The sequence below is a fragment of the Lytechinus variegatus genome, chromosome 3 (genome assembly GCF_018143015.1).
Source record: "Lytechinus variegatus isolate NC3 chromosome 3, Lvar_3.0, whole genome shotgun sequence".
Classification (NCBI taxonomy): domain Eukaryota; kingdom Metazoa; phylum Echinodermata; class Echinoidea; order Temnopleuroida; family Toxopneustidae; genus Lytechinus; species Lytechinus variegatus.
Genome location: NC_054742.1, coordinates 27,094,680 through 27,109,269, shown reverse-complemented (window position 1 = coordinate 27,109,269; position 14,590 = coordinate 27,094,680). Strand labels below are relative to the sequence as shown.

Here is a 14,590-nt window from a genome sequence, read left to right as displayed (position 1 = left end):
TTATGAATGAACAATTATTTCACTTGTTTCTTATTTTCAGTTTCGTGTATCTTATCATACCACACATCGTACAGCATATTTGTATGACTAATTTGTTCAGCAAGCCAAACGAGTTTTAAACTTAGTTGAGCCTGCCGAACTAACCAAGATTAGTAGAAAGAGACATCGTTTTTACGATCCTATAGTATAGCGCTAGTAGGGCAGGTTTAAAATTGGTAAAGCCCCTGCCGTACGAATAGTTTCATTGGTAAAGCAAATTAGTTCGGCATGTCCAACCAATTTATTGCATCGCTAAGCATGCCTTACAAACTACTAATTAGTAGAACTAGACATTGTTTTTACGAACTTTTGCTTAGTAGAACTTACGAAATAATGTTTTCAGTGCATTCATATCACTATTCAATTACAATATACCCTTCACTTCTTTATAATGGTGCGAAGAGATCACAAAAAGGCCTATTTTTGGTGGAATTTTTTGTATAAACAACTTTGCGAAGTACACTAAAGTGCTGCATACTTTCAAAGCCCATGTCATATTTTCACTGATTGCAAAGTTGTACAGGAAAATATACTTAAGAGGTGTAAATATTAAAAATACGGGTCCATGTGCTTTTATTCATGAAGCACTTTTGTTCAGGAGGAATAGCTTTTTAGAACACTGAAAACATCCCCCAAATGCTATGTATGGTATGCAAGGAAACATATCAAACTGCTACCGTTCATGCTACTGACTCGAGGTCATTCGTCATACTTTACAGTAATGCAGAGTTAAGTATTCTGAAATTGTAGAAATATTCAAAAAATTGTCTATTGAATCACCTTCAGCAAGTTAGCTTCATTAAATGATAAATTGTTTGCACAGCAGACAGTTGGCTCCAGCCCATATACGTTTACATCACTTTACTTTTCATATGTGTAGACAGACCAGGGAATCATTTATCACTGGATAGACAGTGGATTCCGGGAGTGGATTAGTTAGTCATTTTCGTAAAATTGCCATATACATAACGAGCGAAGTAACCGGCAAACTTTTTTTTAAAATAAAAAACGAATTTTGTGACAGACCTACATCGTATCCCTTTTGTTCCCCGTTTTTTTAAGAGCCCTTACTCTGGCAGTGCATAAAAGTGCCCATAATATAGGCTAAAGTTCTGTCTCCATTTTTATCCATGCATCCGTATACATGTGCAATTTAGTTAAAAATCCTTCTTGCAAACGTGTCAATGCTGTAATCTGTTTTTTCTTGATGATACTGACAGCTAAGTGAATGAGCACAATATCACAATTTTGTTTATTCTTTCCCATTCTCATATATCATTCACCATCCCTTTTAAAATAATTTCATAACTACAATTGTTGTGTTTGCTTTACTGAGGTACATGTACGTTGCACATCAGTTTGTTACAAGATTGGGGTTTGAACCAGCTTTGTAAAAACAAACAAAACTGTAATTCAACTAAGCCACTTTTTTGGCTATATATGCCTTACTTATGTTAGAGTTCCGAAAAGGAGAGGAAGAAAAAAAAAGAAGAAGAAATAAAAAGACAAAGAAAAACAACGAAAATAACGAAAAAAATAGAATAAAGGAAGAAAAAAAAATAAAAGAAAGAAAGAAACAAACTGAAAAAGAAGGGGGAAAAGGAAAAGAGAGAGAAAGAGAAAAGAAGAAAAAAAGAAGAGGAATCAGAAAAAAAAATGAAAAGAAAAAAGACAAGAAAAGAGGTAAAGAACAAGGAAAAAAAGACAGAGAAAAAGTAAAATATAGATCAGAAAAGAAAACACAAAAAAAATGAGGGGGGATAAAGGGGTATAAGGGAAAGAGGAAAGAAAAAGAAACGAAAATAGAACAGAAAAACAGAAGAAAAGAAGCTTGGTGTACTAGTAGCATGAACAGCGCAGCGCCATCATGAATACACGCAACTTTGATTTATGATTGCAATACGGCCGTTCGGTACCGCATTGCGTTGAACGCTGACGTCGCGTCGGACGCGAATCCGATTTAGGCATTTGCTTGATAGGTTCATTTCGAAACCATGGCGCCGTTGGTAGCAATCGCTGGTATTCTGACTTCCTGTTTACTGCTTGGCTGTACAGAAGCTCAACTCACCGGTAAGTATGATCTGATATGACCCCAATTTTATGATGCAAGTGAGGAACCGAAGTGAGAATTTAGATTAACCCCTTTATTAGAGAAAAATGGAACTGATTTCTTATTGAACGCCGCGCGACGTGACTTGCGGATAAACGACGATGCTGGCGCCCGGAGTTTCGGGCAGGCCGAGAGTTAGTGAGCGGTTGAATGGGGGTCGGGTGTCTGGACACAAATTTTGAAGCCTTCTTTTTTGTCTTTGGATTATATAGGCCTAGGTGGATCCAGGGGGGCCCGAGGGACCCCCCCCCCCTATTGGCGGAGCAAAAAAAAGAAAAAAATTAAAAAGGTAGGGAAAAGAGGAGAAATAGAAGAGGAGGAAGACGCGACGAGTGAATAAAATTAAAACAAGATGATGGGAAGATTTGGAAAATAAAGAATCTTTCATGTCACGAAAATTTTTGCTCGCGCTTGCATTGCCTATAACGTGTTTTACATAGTTTAAATATCAAGTTTGGAAGTCAATATACAAAGTATATTTCATCTTGGAAATCGAACTTTCATTATTTTGTGTGATTACTGATTACTAATTGATTTTTAAAAAGTGCTCTGTAAAAATGTCAGTTTTATTGTCTGAATATTAAAATTTGCGCTGCACGCTCGCAAATTTTGATTTATCAGGTACCTTTTATTTTCATTCCATAAAATTTTCAAAATATCCCTTTTCAGGTCTGATTGTAAAAAAACATATCAGCTAGCACTGCACGCTCGCATTTTGATTGGCGAGTTATGTATGTCTCAATATTGATTATACAACAAACTACTTAAGATCCCCTTTTCATGACATGACAGTGTTAAGAAAATTAAGGCTCGCAGTTTGCACTCGTTTTAAAGGTTTAAATATGATAACTGATGCATCCTATGTATAATTACAAAAGTGCTTGAAATGTCCAGTTTTCAGGCCATACAAAAAGTCATCTACTATATGTAGGCTTACTCCCCATGAAGCCTGGTACGGTAAGGCATTGGCACACACGCAGGCAAGTATTTGGAGACAACAATGTTGCTCCAAAATAGTTGATTTGTTGAACTTGCTTATCACACAATTTTGTAAATGGGAAAGAAGTTCATTTCCCCCCATTACGCATTAATAAAATTATTTTTACACAAAAAATAATACGAATATTAAGAAAAATCATGTAAGAAGATGAGCAGGTACTCACTGATGATCTTGTCGCCATATTTCTGTCTTTTTTTGTGGCCTAGTTACAAGACGCGTATAAGAGAGGGCGACGATATCATGACGACGAGCAGTGCCAATTTAAAAAAAACAACTTTAATCGGCCGATGAATATCGTGAATTGTAAAATACTTGCATTAACCAAATTGGCTAACATGATTTTTCTTAATGTTTGTATTATTTAGGTGTAAAAATAATTTTATAAATGCCTAATGGGGGGAAATTAACTTCTTTTTCATTTACAAAATTGTGTGATAAGCAAGTTAAACAAATTTTTTGGAGCAACATTGTTGTCTCCAACTACTTGCCTGCGTGTGTGCCAATGCTTTACCGTACCAGGCTTCATGGGGAGTAAATCTATGTATAGAAAATGACTTACTCCCCAGAAGCCTCCAGGCTAGGCAGTAACGGGTAGATAAAGACAGCTGGCAGCCGTCTGTGTTGAGGAGTCTTAACATTTTTTTTTTTCTCATACACAGACGGCTCGCTATCATGCAGCCACCATGAGGGGGTTAACAAAGCAAAAATCCCCCCGATGGGTCTCATCGATTTTTGTCTTTATTTCATAAAAATATATAGTAAGAACTGTACCAAAATAAAGATTATTATTCTGTTTTGGCCTGAAATGCACCAATGTTATGGAATTTTTAATGTTTAATACATGTTCTAAACTGAACAACGATAGTGAATCAATTCTTTTAATTAATCAATACCTGATGGTTGAAATTAATGAATTAAAATTTTATATCAAAAGATGCCTTGAGCAGACCTTCATGTATAGGAACTTCATAAAAGCTTTTGACGCATTAATATCAAAATTAACTTCAGCAACTGTGAATATTGTTCAGAATTGTTTAGACTTTGTGTGGCATTTGATTTTGGCCACTACTGTATGTATTTACATATTTTTTATACCCCCGTCTTAGACAGGACGTATTATAGTATAACGCTCTGTCTCCGCTCGTCTGTCCGAGTGTCCGCCCGTTAATTTTTCCTTGTAAACGCGATAACTTCCGTTTGACTTAAACTAGGCTCATATAATTTGGTGTGTATGACACTAGCATGGATCTCAGGAGCCTATTGATTTTTAGTAGGTCAAAAGGTTGAAGTTCATGGTCACAGTGACATATTTTCATCTTACCCTTCTGCAGTCCTTGTAAACGTGATAACTGACAAAAAGTTTATTGTAAAAATAGCAGAAAAAATGATAAAAAATATTGCCGAAGGTTTGAGAAAAATTCATCAAATAACTAAAAAGTTAGTAGAATTTCAATTATTTGATTTGTGACGTCATATGCGAGCAGCATTCATACATAGCGAATGGTAAAAAATCAAAGAAATGTCATTTTCTCAGAAAATTGAAAATTGTTTTCACTGTACCTTTTGTATATCAATATACAAATCATTTCACACTCGATCATGCATAGAAAACAAAATTAGGTCATCAGGAAACATACAAAATTTGAAATTCGTGCAATTTTATATTACATAACACATGGGGCAGCTGCATGTTTATGACGTCACAAATCCAAAACTTTTAATTCTAATAATTTTCTTACTTTTTATAGTTTTGAACGGATTTTCCTCAAACCTTCACCAATACTTTTTACTATTTTTTCTGCTATTTTTACAACAAAGTTTTCTTCAGGGTGAACTTCCCCTTTAACTTAATCTAGGCTCATATAATTTGATGTGTATGATACTGTATTACTATTCTATTGATTTTGAGGTCAGAAGGTCAAAGGTGAAGTCGCCACCATCTTTTCTTGCTTGACCAATAACTCCATTTTCCATGTCACAGACAGGCATGTTATGTGCTGGCCTTAGCGACTTTTTCGTTTAGAATGAAATTCTTCTGAGATACATACAATGATTCATACATGTAATTCAAACAGAGATAATGACAAATTCTCTTCAAAATCATTATGATCATCTGACAAATATTGATGAGGATTGACTATATTTTACTATTTTGGCAAATTATAAAGTTGCCTAGTTAAGTATGTATTGACTCTCAATCCCTTCATAAAAATGTACCGGGAGTGAGCAAGCCAGACTAAAATACGCTATACTGCACATTTCTTCTTTATACCTCAGATCTGCATTCATTTGGAGATCAATTAAACTTTGGTTGCCATTGTAATCAAATGCCTTTGTTAAATTCCACTGAAAATAAAAGAAATTCAGTGAACAAACAAATATTTTTTTTAATCCTTGCGGGAGGTTAATTCCCTTCCCTGTCAATTACTACTACACCAGTTTTTGTGATTAAAGCCTCAAATATCTTTCTGCAAGAGAGTAACATCGCTAGTAGGGCTTGCATGTAAATCATTTTTACAATCCTGTACACTTTCATCGATGGAAATAGAGGTCTCATTTTACATGTAGTTGACTTTGAGGGTTGTTCACTAAAGAGGCTTTCTCAGCATGCGTGTAGAAACATAGATTCTTTTATTGGATTCCAATAAGCTTTCCTCAATTAACAAAGAGGTTAATGACCTCTACATGTAGTAGTGGCAGGGAAGCTAAAACTGTACAATCAATACTTGGTATTATGAACAATGGGTGATCTATCAGAGTAAATTTTACTCCATGTCCTGTTTGGTTTACTACTGGCCACCCCAACTCCCACATCTTGCTCAAATCAGAATGTAAACATAGTGTTAGGGCAAAAAGTGCATCCTTTATAAAACATTTTAGTTTTTTATGCCCTTATTACGTTACATACGTATTGTGCTTTATGAGTAAATCAAGATTATGGTTGTGTGAATGAATTGAAGATATAAATATGTACTGTACATCTCTATATTCTATCATTCAAATCTCCTACTACTACATGCTTTAACTTGTGTCATATCTTTAGATCACCAATATTTACAATATATGTGCATGTAATTGTCACTTTACTGATGGAGTTACATTTGAAACCATGTGAAGCAGGTGTCACCACAAGTACCACCAATAGAATTACAAACATGTAGCTACAATACATGTACAGGCTTCTAAAAAGATTTATGAAATTGTTTACTGCATGTGTATTGTTATTTGAACACAGATGAGGTGCCCTCAGCAGTTGGCCTACTAAATCACTCCATGTCATCTACTTGTGTAAAGTGTAGAATTTGTGAGACTATTGTTGAGAATTTACATGTTATTGTGGGTCTGACAATGAATCAGAGATCGCTGCAAAATACAATGCATGTCTTTTGAATTTTAAATGCAGAGTTACAAGGTATGGTGCAAAAGTTCAGTTTTTCTTGTTTAAATTTTGGTTATGGAAATCTTTCAACCTTCATGTACCCTCAACAGCTCACAATAGAGTATAAAGATTTCTTATACGCCATTATCACGCTAGGTGTCTGTCTGTCCGCCCGTTAACTTTTCCTTGTAAACGCGATAACTTCAGTTTAACTTAACCAAGGCTCATATAATTTGGTGTGTATGATACTAGCATGAATTTGAGATAAAGAGGTCAAAGGTCAATGTCACAGTGACATGTTTTCATCTTACCCAAGGTTCTGAAGTCCTTGTAAACGTGATAACTTCTGTTTAACTTAATCTCGGCTCATATAATTTGGTGTGTTATGATACTAGCATGGATCCCAAGATATATTTAGAGTTTTAGGTCAGGAGGCCAAAGGTGAATTCGGCACCTTCCACTTTTCTTGCTTGACCAATAACTTAATTTCCACGTTACAGGCAGGCATATTATTTGCTCGTATTTATAGCGACACTCTTGTTTTATGAAAAAAAAAATGTCTACCAAATTCTCCCAGGGGGGTCACTTACATTGATGAGGGGATACCATTCACGACCAAAAATCATATAAAAAGGAAGTCTTTTTCAAGATACATTGTAGGGCATGTTATGTACAATGTACGTAAATAAGGATGTCAAAAACACTATAATAATGAAAAACGGTATTTATTTCACTAGGAAAGCTACGTGTTTACGTTCAACTTTGCGATGGTATAAAAAAAATCAAGACTTGCATGTAAATGTTTTTAGGGTATAAAAAATCAAGACTAAAATGTTTTATAAACTTGCCCCAATAGTTAATACTATATGTTTAGAGCTTTGGTTTAAAGTACTATTTGCGCGAGGTGTGGGAGGTGGAGCCGTACTAAACCCAATGATATAGGTAAAGGTAAAACCGACTGATGCCTGTGACATAACAATTAAGATATTGCTGTACTTGTTTAGGGGTTCAATTCAGGGAATACTTGCCAAGAGTATCATTTTGTTTCCAGTACATGTACTTGTTAAGGGTAGGGTTTCACACACCAATACTTGTTAAGGGGTGCATTTTCAGAATATGGAAAATACATGTACTTTTTTGAGGAGCTTTTCGAGACCCCATGGTCGTGCATGTTATCCACTCATCAATAAAGGTGCCCCCCCCCCGGGCACATTTTTTTAAGACCCAGACCAGAGCTAAAAGTGAAATTGACAAATTATGGGAGATATTAGTAAAGTAGGTTTTATGCATACACCGTTTGATAGCTGAGTATTGCTTTATAACTTTGTAAGAAAAATTCAAATTAACAGGTTTCAATTCATAGGACATTCACACAAACTTTGTGAGAACTCTGCATGAACTGCACAAGAATTGTTTTAGGACATGAGAGATTTGAAGTAAAACTTATCTGAATTTGCAGTTTGAAATTGTCATTCGCATCCATTGCAAAGAAGTTGTAAACCCTGTGAAAAGACATGGTATTCAGCACTTTCACACTGGAGAAGTCTGATGTGTGATTGTAACATAGACCTGTACTGAAGGTTCCGGGGGGGGGGGGGGGCACTCAGTATATAATGCATAGTGGGTATGTGCTGCTGAGGGGACCCCCATTTTTACACTAAAATTTCCGTTCCAAGGCATAGCATTTTCAGAACAAAGAAAGCTGCTCCAAAGCATAGCATTTTCTTCTTATCGAGAGAAAAAGAGGAAAGAAATCCGCTCCAAAGCTTCGCATATTTTTCTTTACGCCGTTCCTGTCGCATTGATCACCTACAATGAGCTGCAATTTTGATGAAAAGAGGCCGAAGAGCACTCTCCGACCATCGCCTCTGCGCGAGCGCACCCAGCGGAGGCCGCGCTAGCTGCATCATCATGCATGCATGCCCGTTCCATAGGGATGCATACGCACTCACACGCTGGCGATCCGTTCCAAGGACCCCCCTTTTTACAAACATGTAGTTCCGAAGCCCATTCCAAGGACCCTCCTTTTTACAAAAAGTCCGCTCCAAGGCCCCCGTTTTTTGTCACGCCCGCTGCACACCCCTACCACTTTTTTGGTCGAGTGCCCCCCCCCCCCTCCCCCGTAGGTTCTTTGCTTTATTATGGGTGAATCATGAGCATTGCATCAATAGAGCAGCAGTATGAATGGAGAAACCTTTCATTACCTGTGTTATTATGTGAAGGTATTTTGTATGGGGGAGCTTACAGTCTGCTTTATGGCATACCAGAACAATGAGTTGTCCTCAGCAGTGCTCTTCCTCTACATGTTGGATATCAATGCACTGACTGGGGAATTAGATGTAGGCCCTACATGTAGAATGAGGCCTTGTGCAGAACTTCTGAGAAAGGTGTGCACATTCTGAGAAAATAATGTACAATAAATTTATCAATTACTTGTTGATTATAAATAGGTGTGCACATTCTGAGAAAATAATGTACAATAACTTTATCAATTACTTGTTCATTAATTGGATGAAGTAATTGATCATTTTATTCTGTCTTCTCTTCCTACATGTAGCAGAACCTCAATCATGAACACCTCCTAGATTGTAAAACACCTTGAAAACAAATATTGACTTACATTACTGCTACATGTACATATTGTACCTGTGCAGTGTATGTTACACATGTTGTTGGGGTATCTACTTGTTTGGTCCTATTCTCAAAGCATAATTTGACCTGGATAAATTACAATAATCATTATTGGAACATTGTTTTTAAAATTATCTTATCATTGTGGGAACTTTGTGAAATCTTCATTTGTGGACTTATTGCCATTCATGAAATAACCTTCAGTGGATAAAATGTCACATACTCTCGGCCCAGACTACAGGCCTACATGTATTCAAGTTATATGCCTATTGAAATGCTAAGTACAGTATTCCCTTTAAGATTTTGTATGTAGGGTACAAGGTCTGTGCTCTGATTGAATGTGGCTTTGTCCTCCCAGAACATTCCCATGTAGTGATGAGTGATCCCATCCTTGATGCATTTTGCCACTCGCCAGCAAATTATTGAAACATCATTTTCTATTTTTAATCTGTTTGGAGAAGCCTCCTGCCAGAAGTGATCATCACCTCCTCTGAGATGGTGAAGACTCTGGCTATTAAACTTGTAAATCACCATCATCTACCCTTTGTCTCCCTGGAGTTATGAGCTCCTCAGGATCCACTCCAAGGTGACACTCCTTAAAGTGCAAGATCCTGCCAGCTGCAAGCAAGAAGTAATAATTCATGGAGTCACTCGCATTATTCAGTGCTACCTTTTCATCTTCGTCTAACGGAGTTCAGTCTCATATACGGAATTATGGATGCCTTTATTGCATACTGGTGTAGAAGTGTGATCACACAGTGGGTGTCATTTCTAACAAAAAATGATCCGGACTGTAATTTGATTCTTTCATTCTTATAAACCTGCTTTTTGACGCCATCAGACCAGACTACCAGTATGTAGATTGCAGCAAGTATCCATTTCAAGCTGTTTCCGAGGTGATATTAAAATGAAACACTCTAATCCGCATCACTTTGTATGTAAAATAAAGTGTCATATTCTTGGATAGATGTATTTTGACATCAAATGAACTCAGTGGATTTAAAATTACCGCACAGAAAACAAGAAAAAAATGAGAATTAACCTGACATGATACGACAAACCATCAAAATTCAATACTGATGACGTAGATTGAATTTTATGTAGTTCAATCATATTTCGATAAATTTTGCATTCCTCCAAAAATATACTGTATAGGACTATATATATTTAAATTTGTATACATGATGCAGAAGATAATTCCAAGTAACTTTTCAAAAGTCTTCAATATGTAGGCCTCCACTAGTACACAATATGATAAAGATGGTAAACATAGAATGTACCGGTATGTTGTTTATGTCAACTCTTGAGCAATGTGGATTTAAGGCCTAAATGTATGTACATGTATATGAAGCAGGTAACATTTATAGCAATTTGTTAGTGAACTTCGTATTTGATCTGTAATTATCAGTCCTTCACGTTTATAATTTCGTGGAGCTCAATAAATCGCTCTCCTTATTTTTTTGAGGAGCTCAATTGAGCTCAGAATCGCTCTCCTTGAGGAGCTCAAATCAATTCAATACAATTCATGTATGATAAATTGTAGATTTTTTTTGTAATATTGTATATGCAATAGCTGTGTACAATGTAGCTATTAATTAATCTGTGCTGAAACTAAGCCTGGGTCAATACGTTTACAAAATATCGTGCTCCTGAAAAAAAAATTAGCCATTTTTTTTTTAGGAGCGTGAGTCTTTGCTCCTTATTTTGTTTTAGGAGTGTGGTAGGAGCGCCAGCGCGATCGCGCTCCTCAAAAATGAAGGTCTGAATTATTATGTGTTTCATATTAATCACTGACCCTGCTAGTGAGTTGTCTGCCAGGCTTCGTTTACAAAATACAATAGATGATATTTGCGGTCATGGATGCTAAACAATAAGTTGAAATTTAATGAAAGTAAAACAGAGTTGTTGATTATTAGTTCTAAATCACAAAGTCATTTGATTAAGGACCGGACTATACAGGTTGGGGACTCCTTGATTAAAGCCTTGTTATCAGTTCAAAATCTTGGTGTCGTATTTGATGAACATACAGTATGTCTATGGATGCACAAAGAAAATATGTCAATCAGTATGCTATGATATTGTATAATGTCAACAGCATTAGGAAAGTCCTTGACCATGATTCTGCTGCTATGCTTGTACACTCATTTGTACTATCTCGATTAGATGTTGGAAATACTCTTCTTTTTAATATAACCTCACGCAATGTTAATAAACTTCAGTATGCTCAGAATACAGCTGCCAGGGTTTTAACTGGTACGTCAAAATATCAACAGTACACATCTAATAAATTCTCCAAAAGTTACATTGGTTGCCAATCCTGAAGTGTATAGAATTTAAAATACTTCTTCTCACTTGGAAAGTGTTCAATGGTTTGGCACCAAAATATCTACAAGACCTTGTCATGCCTTATGCACCAGCTAGAGGCCTGAGATCATCACACCAGCAACTTCTTAAGACTCCCAAGACACGTGTAGCATATACATGTATGGTGCACAAGCTTTCTCTGCATCAGCACTTTCTCTTGGCATGCTTGGAATAATTTGACGTTAAATTTAAGAATTATACAATCACTGGAGACCTTCAAATCCAAACTGAAATCTTTATTTTTTCTAACAGTATTGGTTATTGGCACTTTGACACTCATCCAAACTTTCTCATTCTTTCTTTTCTTGTGCGCCTCGGAATTGAATATTTCTAGATTGATGGCACTATATAAATGCCTATTATTATTATTATTATCATAATGCTCATTCCACCTTTAAAACTAAAAAAAAATACATCCAATGAATCATTTTCTGTAGATAATACATTTGTGTACATATGTAAATCCAAATCCCTTCCAGCAACATGTGCTAAACCTTGTGCTGTTCCAGCTTTAAAGGGTTGTATTGGGTAATTTGATTATTGAACTTTAATTGCATGAAGATACATGGAGATGGAGGGGCATTTTTTACCCAGTGCTTTGCTACACTGGCGATATGTATAGACTTGTCCACATTTATGCAGTACTTGAGTTTCTTGACTAAAACTGAGTTTCAAAAGGTGCTTGTTTATTTCATGCACATGTAAAGTAGGCCTACATGTGTATTCCCTCTAGTATTAAAATTTAATTTTGAAAAATGCTTTTAATGATAAATATGGATAATTTTGATAAATTTTATAAAAGACCCACATACGTCATGACTTCCATTTTGCAATAAGCTTACAGATATTGCTAATCTTTGTTTTTATATGTTCCATGGAAATATATATTTCTAAGGTATTCTTTTTATCGTTTTGGTGTAATCACTTGTAAATCACGCCCTAACATTGTGTTAGGATTAGCCCTTGTCATTTGTTTCGCAACCTCATTTAATTTAATATTGGATCTTATTAATCTAGAATGTTAATGAAGCCTTCAAATAACTTGAGCAAGACCCATGCACTTCCCCTGCTGTGGTTGCCATGCCCCCTCTGTGAGTCTCCAAGAGATGTTCTCCTTGTTCACACTGAAAAAGATATTGTCATAATTTGTATACTGTAGATTCTCTGAAATTGTATACATGTAGGCTCTTCATGTACGACATGTTGTACTATGATACATGTATATCTGGACACAGTCTGGTGTAACGTGAAAGTGTATGCACCAACAAAACCTTCAAACCGATAATGATATGCCATTAAAAATAATGTAATGACTTTGATTGGTCTGAGGTCGTTTTTTTTTGTGACTGTATCATATAAAGGCCGAAATTAATTTTAAAGTGTGAATTTATGCATACTGCTTCAACGTGTACTGTACTTACAACATTACAACAGTAATGGACGACGGTACTATTTGGAAGCATATATGCAAAAGGAAACATGGGTTACAACTGAATACCATGTACCAGAAATCTTAGTAATAGGGCCTACTTGATTTATACAGAGTTTGGGCTTGGTATGATGTTTTTATTTGTAGAATATTTATGCTCTGATAGGTATCAGTTTTCACATTTGTTTGTTTTTATTAAGTTCACCCCTAACAAAAATTGATTTGAATAAAAAAGAAAGAATAAATCAAACAAGCGTAATGCTGGAAATTTCATTTAAATCCAAACTAATGTGAAATAAGAACTTAATGGCATTTCAAAATTTTGTTTATTTTTCACAAAGGAGTATAATATGCACAATACAGGGATTTGCAAATTAGAAAATTGATGATGGCACTCACCCTCTATAAATTTATGGTATTTTGTATTTTGTTTGAATAATATAAGATCATTCATATTTTGCACATTTGATAATGAGGAAACTCTTCATCGAAATATGACAATATGGCAATTTCACATACACATTCAGGAGGAATCAAACTTTCTATCACATTTACAGTGTGGAACAAAATTTGCTTGGAATACAATAGTAGGGAAAGTGATTTTCCGCGATCGCGGAAAACGGACGGAATTCACGGAAATGGCCTTTTGAAACGGAAAGTGGCATTTCAAACGGAAAATCACGGAAAACATATTTTTCCTCAAAATACACAGAACAGCAACATAAATTACTCCAAAATCTCAACAAAATACGAATATTAAATGGCCACAAAACCTCACAAAACACGATCTCACTTCACCACAATCACGACAAAATCAACACATCGTGACTGCTCTTCACTCCTTCACACCCGATCGTACTCCTCGCCCCGGTCCTTCACGGCCACTCTGGCAGGTTACGGTCGATCGGCCGTATCCAAAACATTCACAGGTCATGTTTTGCTGCCCTCTTCGTTTGAAAATGTACAGCACGATCTTGAAATCCAAAATGGCGGATAGAATGAAATCGTTGACTGCTCGAAACGATGTCCAAAACCCCCCAAAATTATCTATAAAAGTTCATTCAACAGTGAAATAATGCTATGAATTTGAAAGGTGAGGATGTTTTCATGTTAGATATATGTATCAAAATATTCTTTGTGCCCGCATAGATCCGATTAGAGCAGATTCTACTGCGTTGTTGGTACAGTGACAGATCCAAATTTTGACCAGCCCGAGCGTTAAAGGGGAAGTTCACCCTGACAAAAACTTTATTGTAAAAGTAGCAGAAAAAATAATGAAAAAATATTAGTAAAGGTTTGAGGAAAATCTGTTAAAGACTAAGAAAGTTATTAGAGTTCAAAATTTTGAATTTGTGACGTCATACACGAGCAGCTGCTCCATGTGTTATGTAATATAAAATGTATGAATTTCAAATTTTGTATGGTTCCTGATGACTTAATTTTGTTTTCTTTTCATGATCGGGTGTGAAATGATTTGTCTTTTGATATACAAAAGTTACAGTGAAAACCATTTTCAATTTTCTGAGAAAATGACATTTCATTGATTATTTACCATTTGCTATGTAGGAATGCTGCTCGCATATGAAGTCACAAATCAAATAATTGAAATTCTAATAACTTTTTAATTATTTGATGAAT

At 35.7% G+C, this 14,590-nt stretch overlaps 1 protein-coding gene across 2 annotated transcripts in view; it reads left to right on the top strand.

Annotated features, from left to right (window-relative positions):
• Positions 1-1,975: 1,975 nt before the first annotated feature.
• LOC121410654 (neurexin-4-like) overlaps positions 1,976-14,590 on the top strand; it is a 60,988-nt gene continuing 48,373 nt past the window's right edge. For both annotated transcript variants that reach the window (XM_041602884.1, XM_041602883.1), the window contains exon 1: positions 1,976-2,109. In XM_041602884.1, coding sequence (XP_041458818.1) covers positions 2,034-2,109 — 76 coding nt within the window. In that variant the 5' untranslated portion in view covers positions 1,976-2,033. The remainder of the gene's footprint in view (positions 2,110-14,590) is intronic.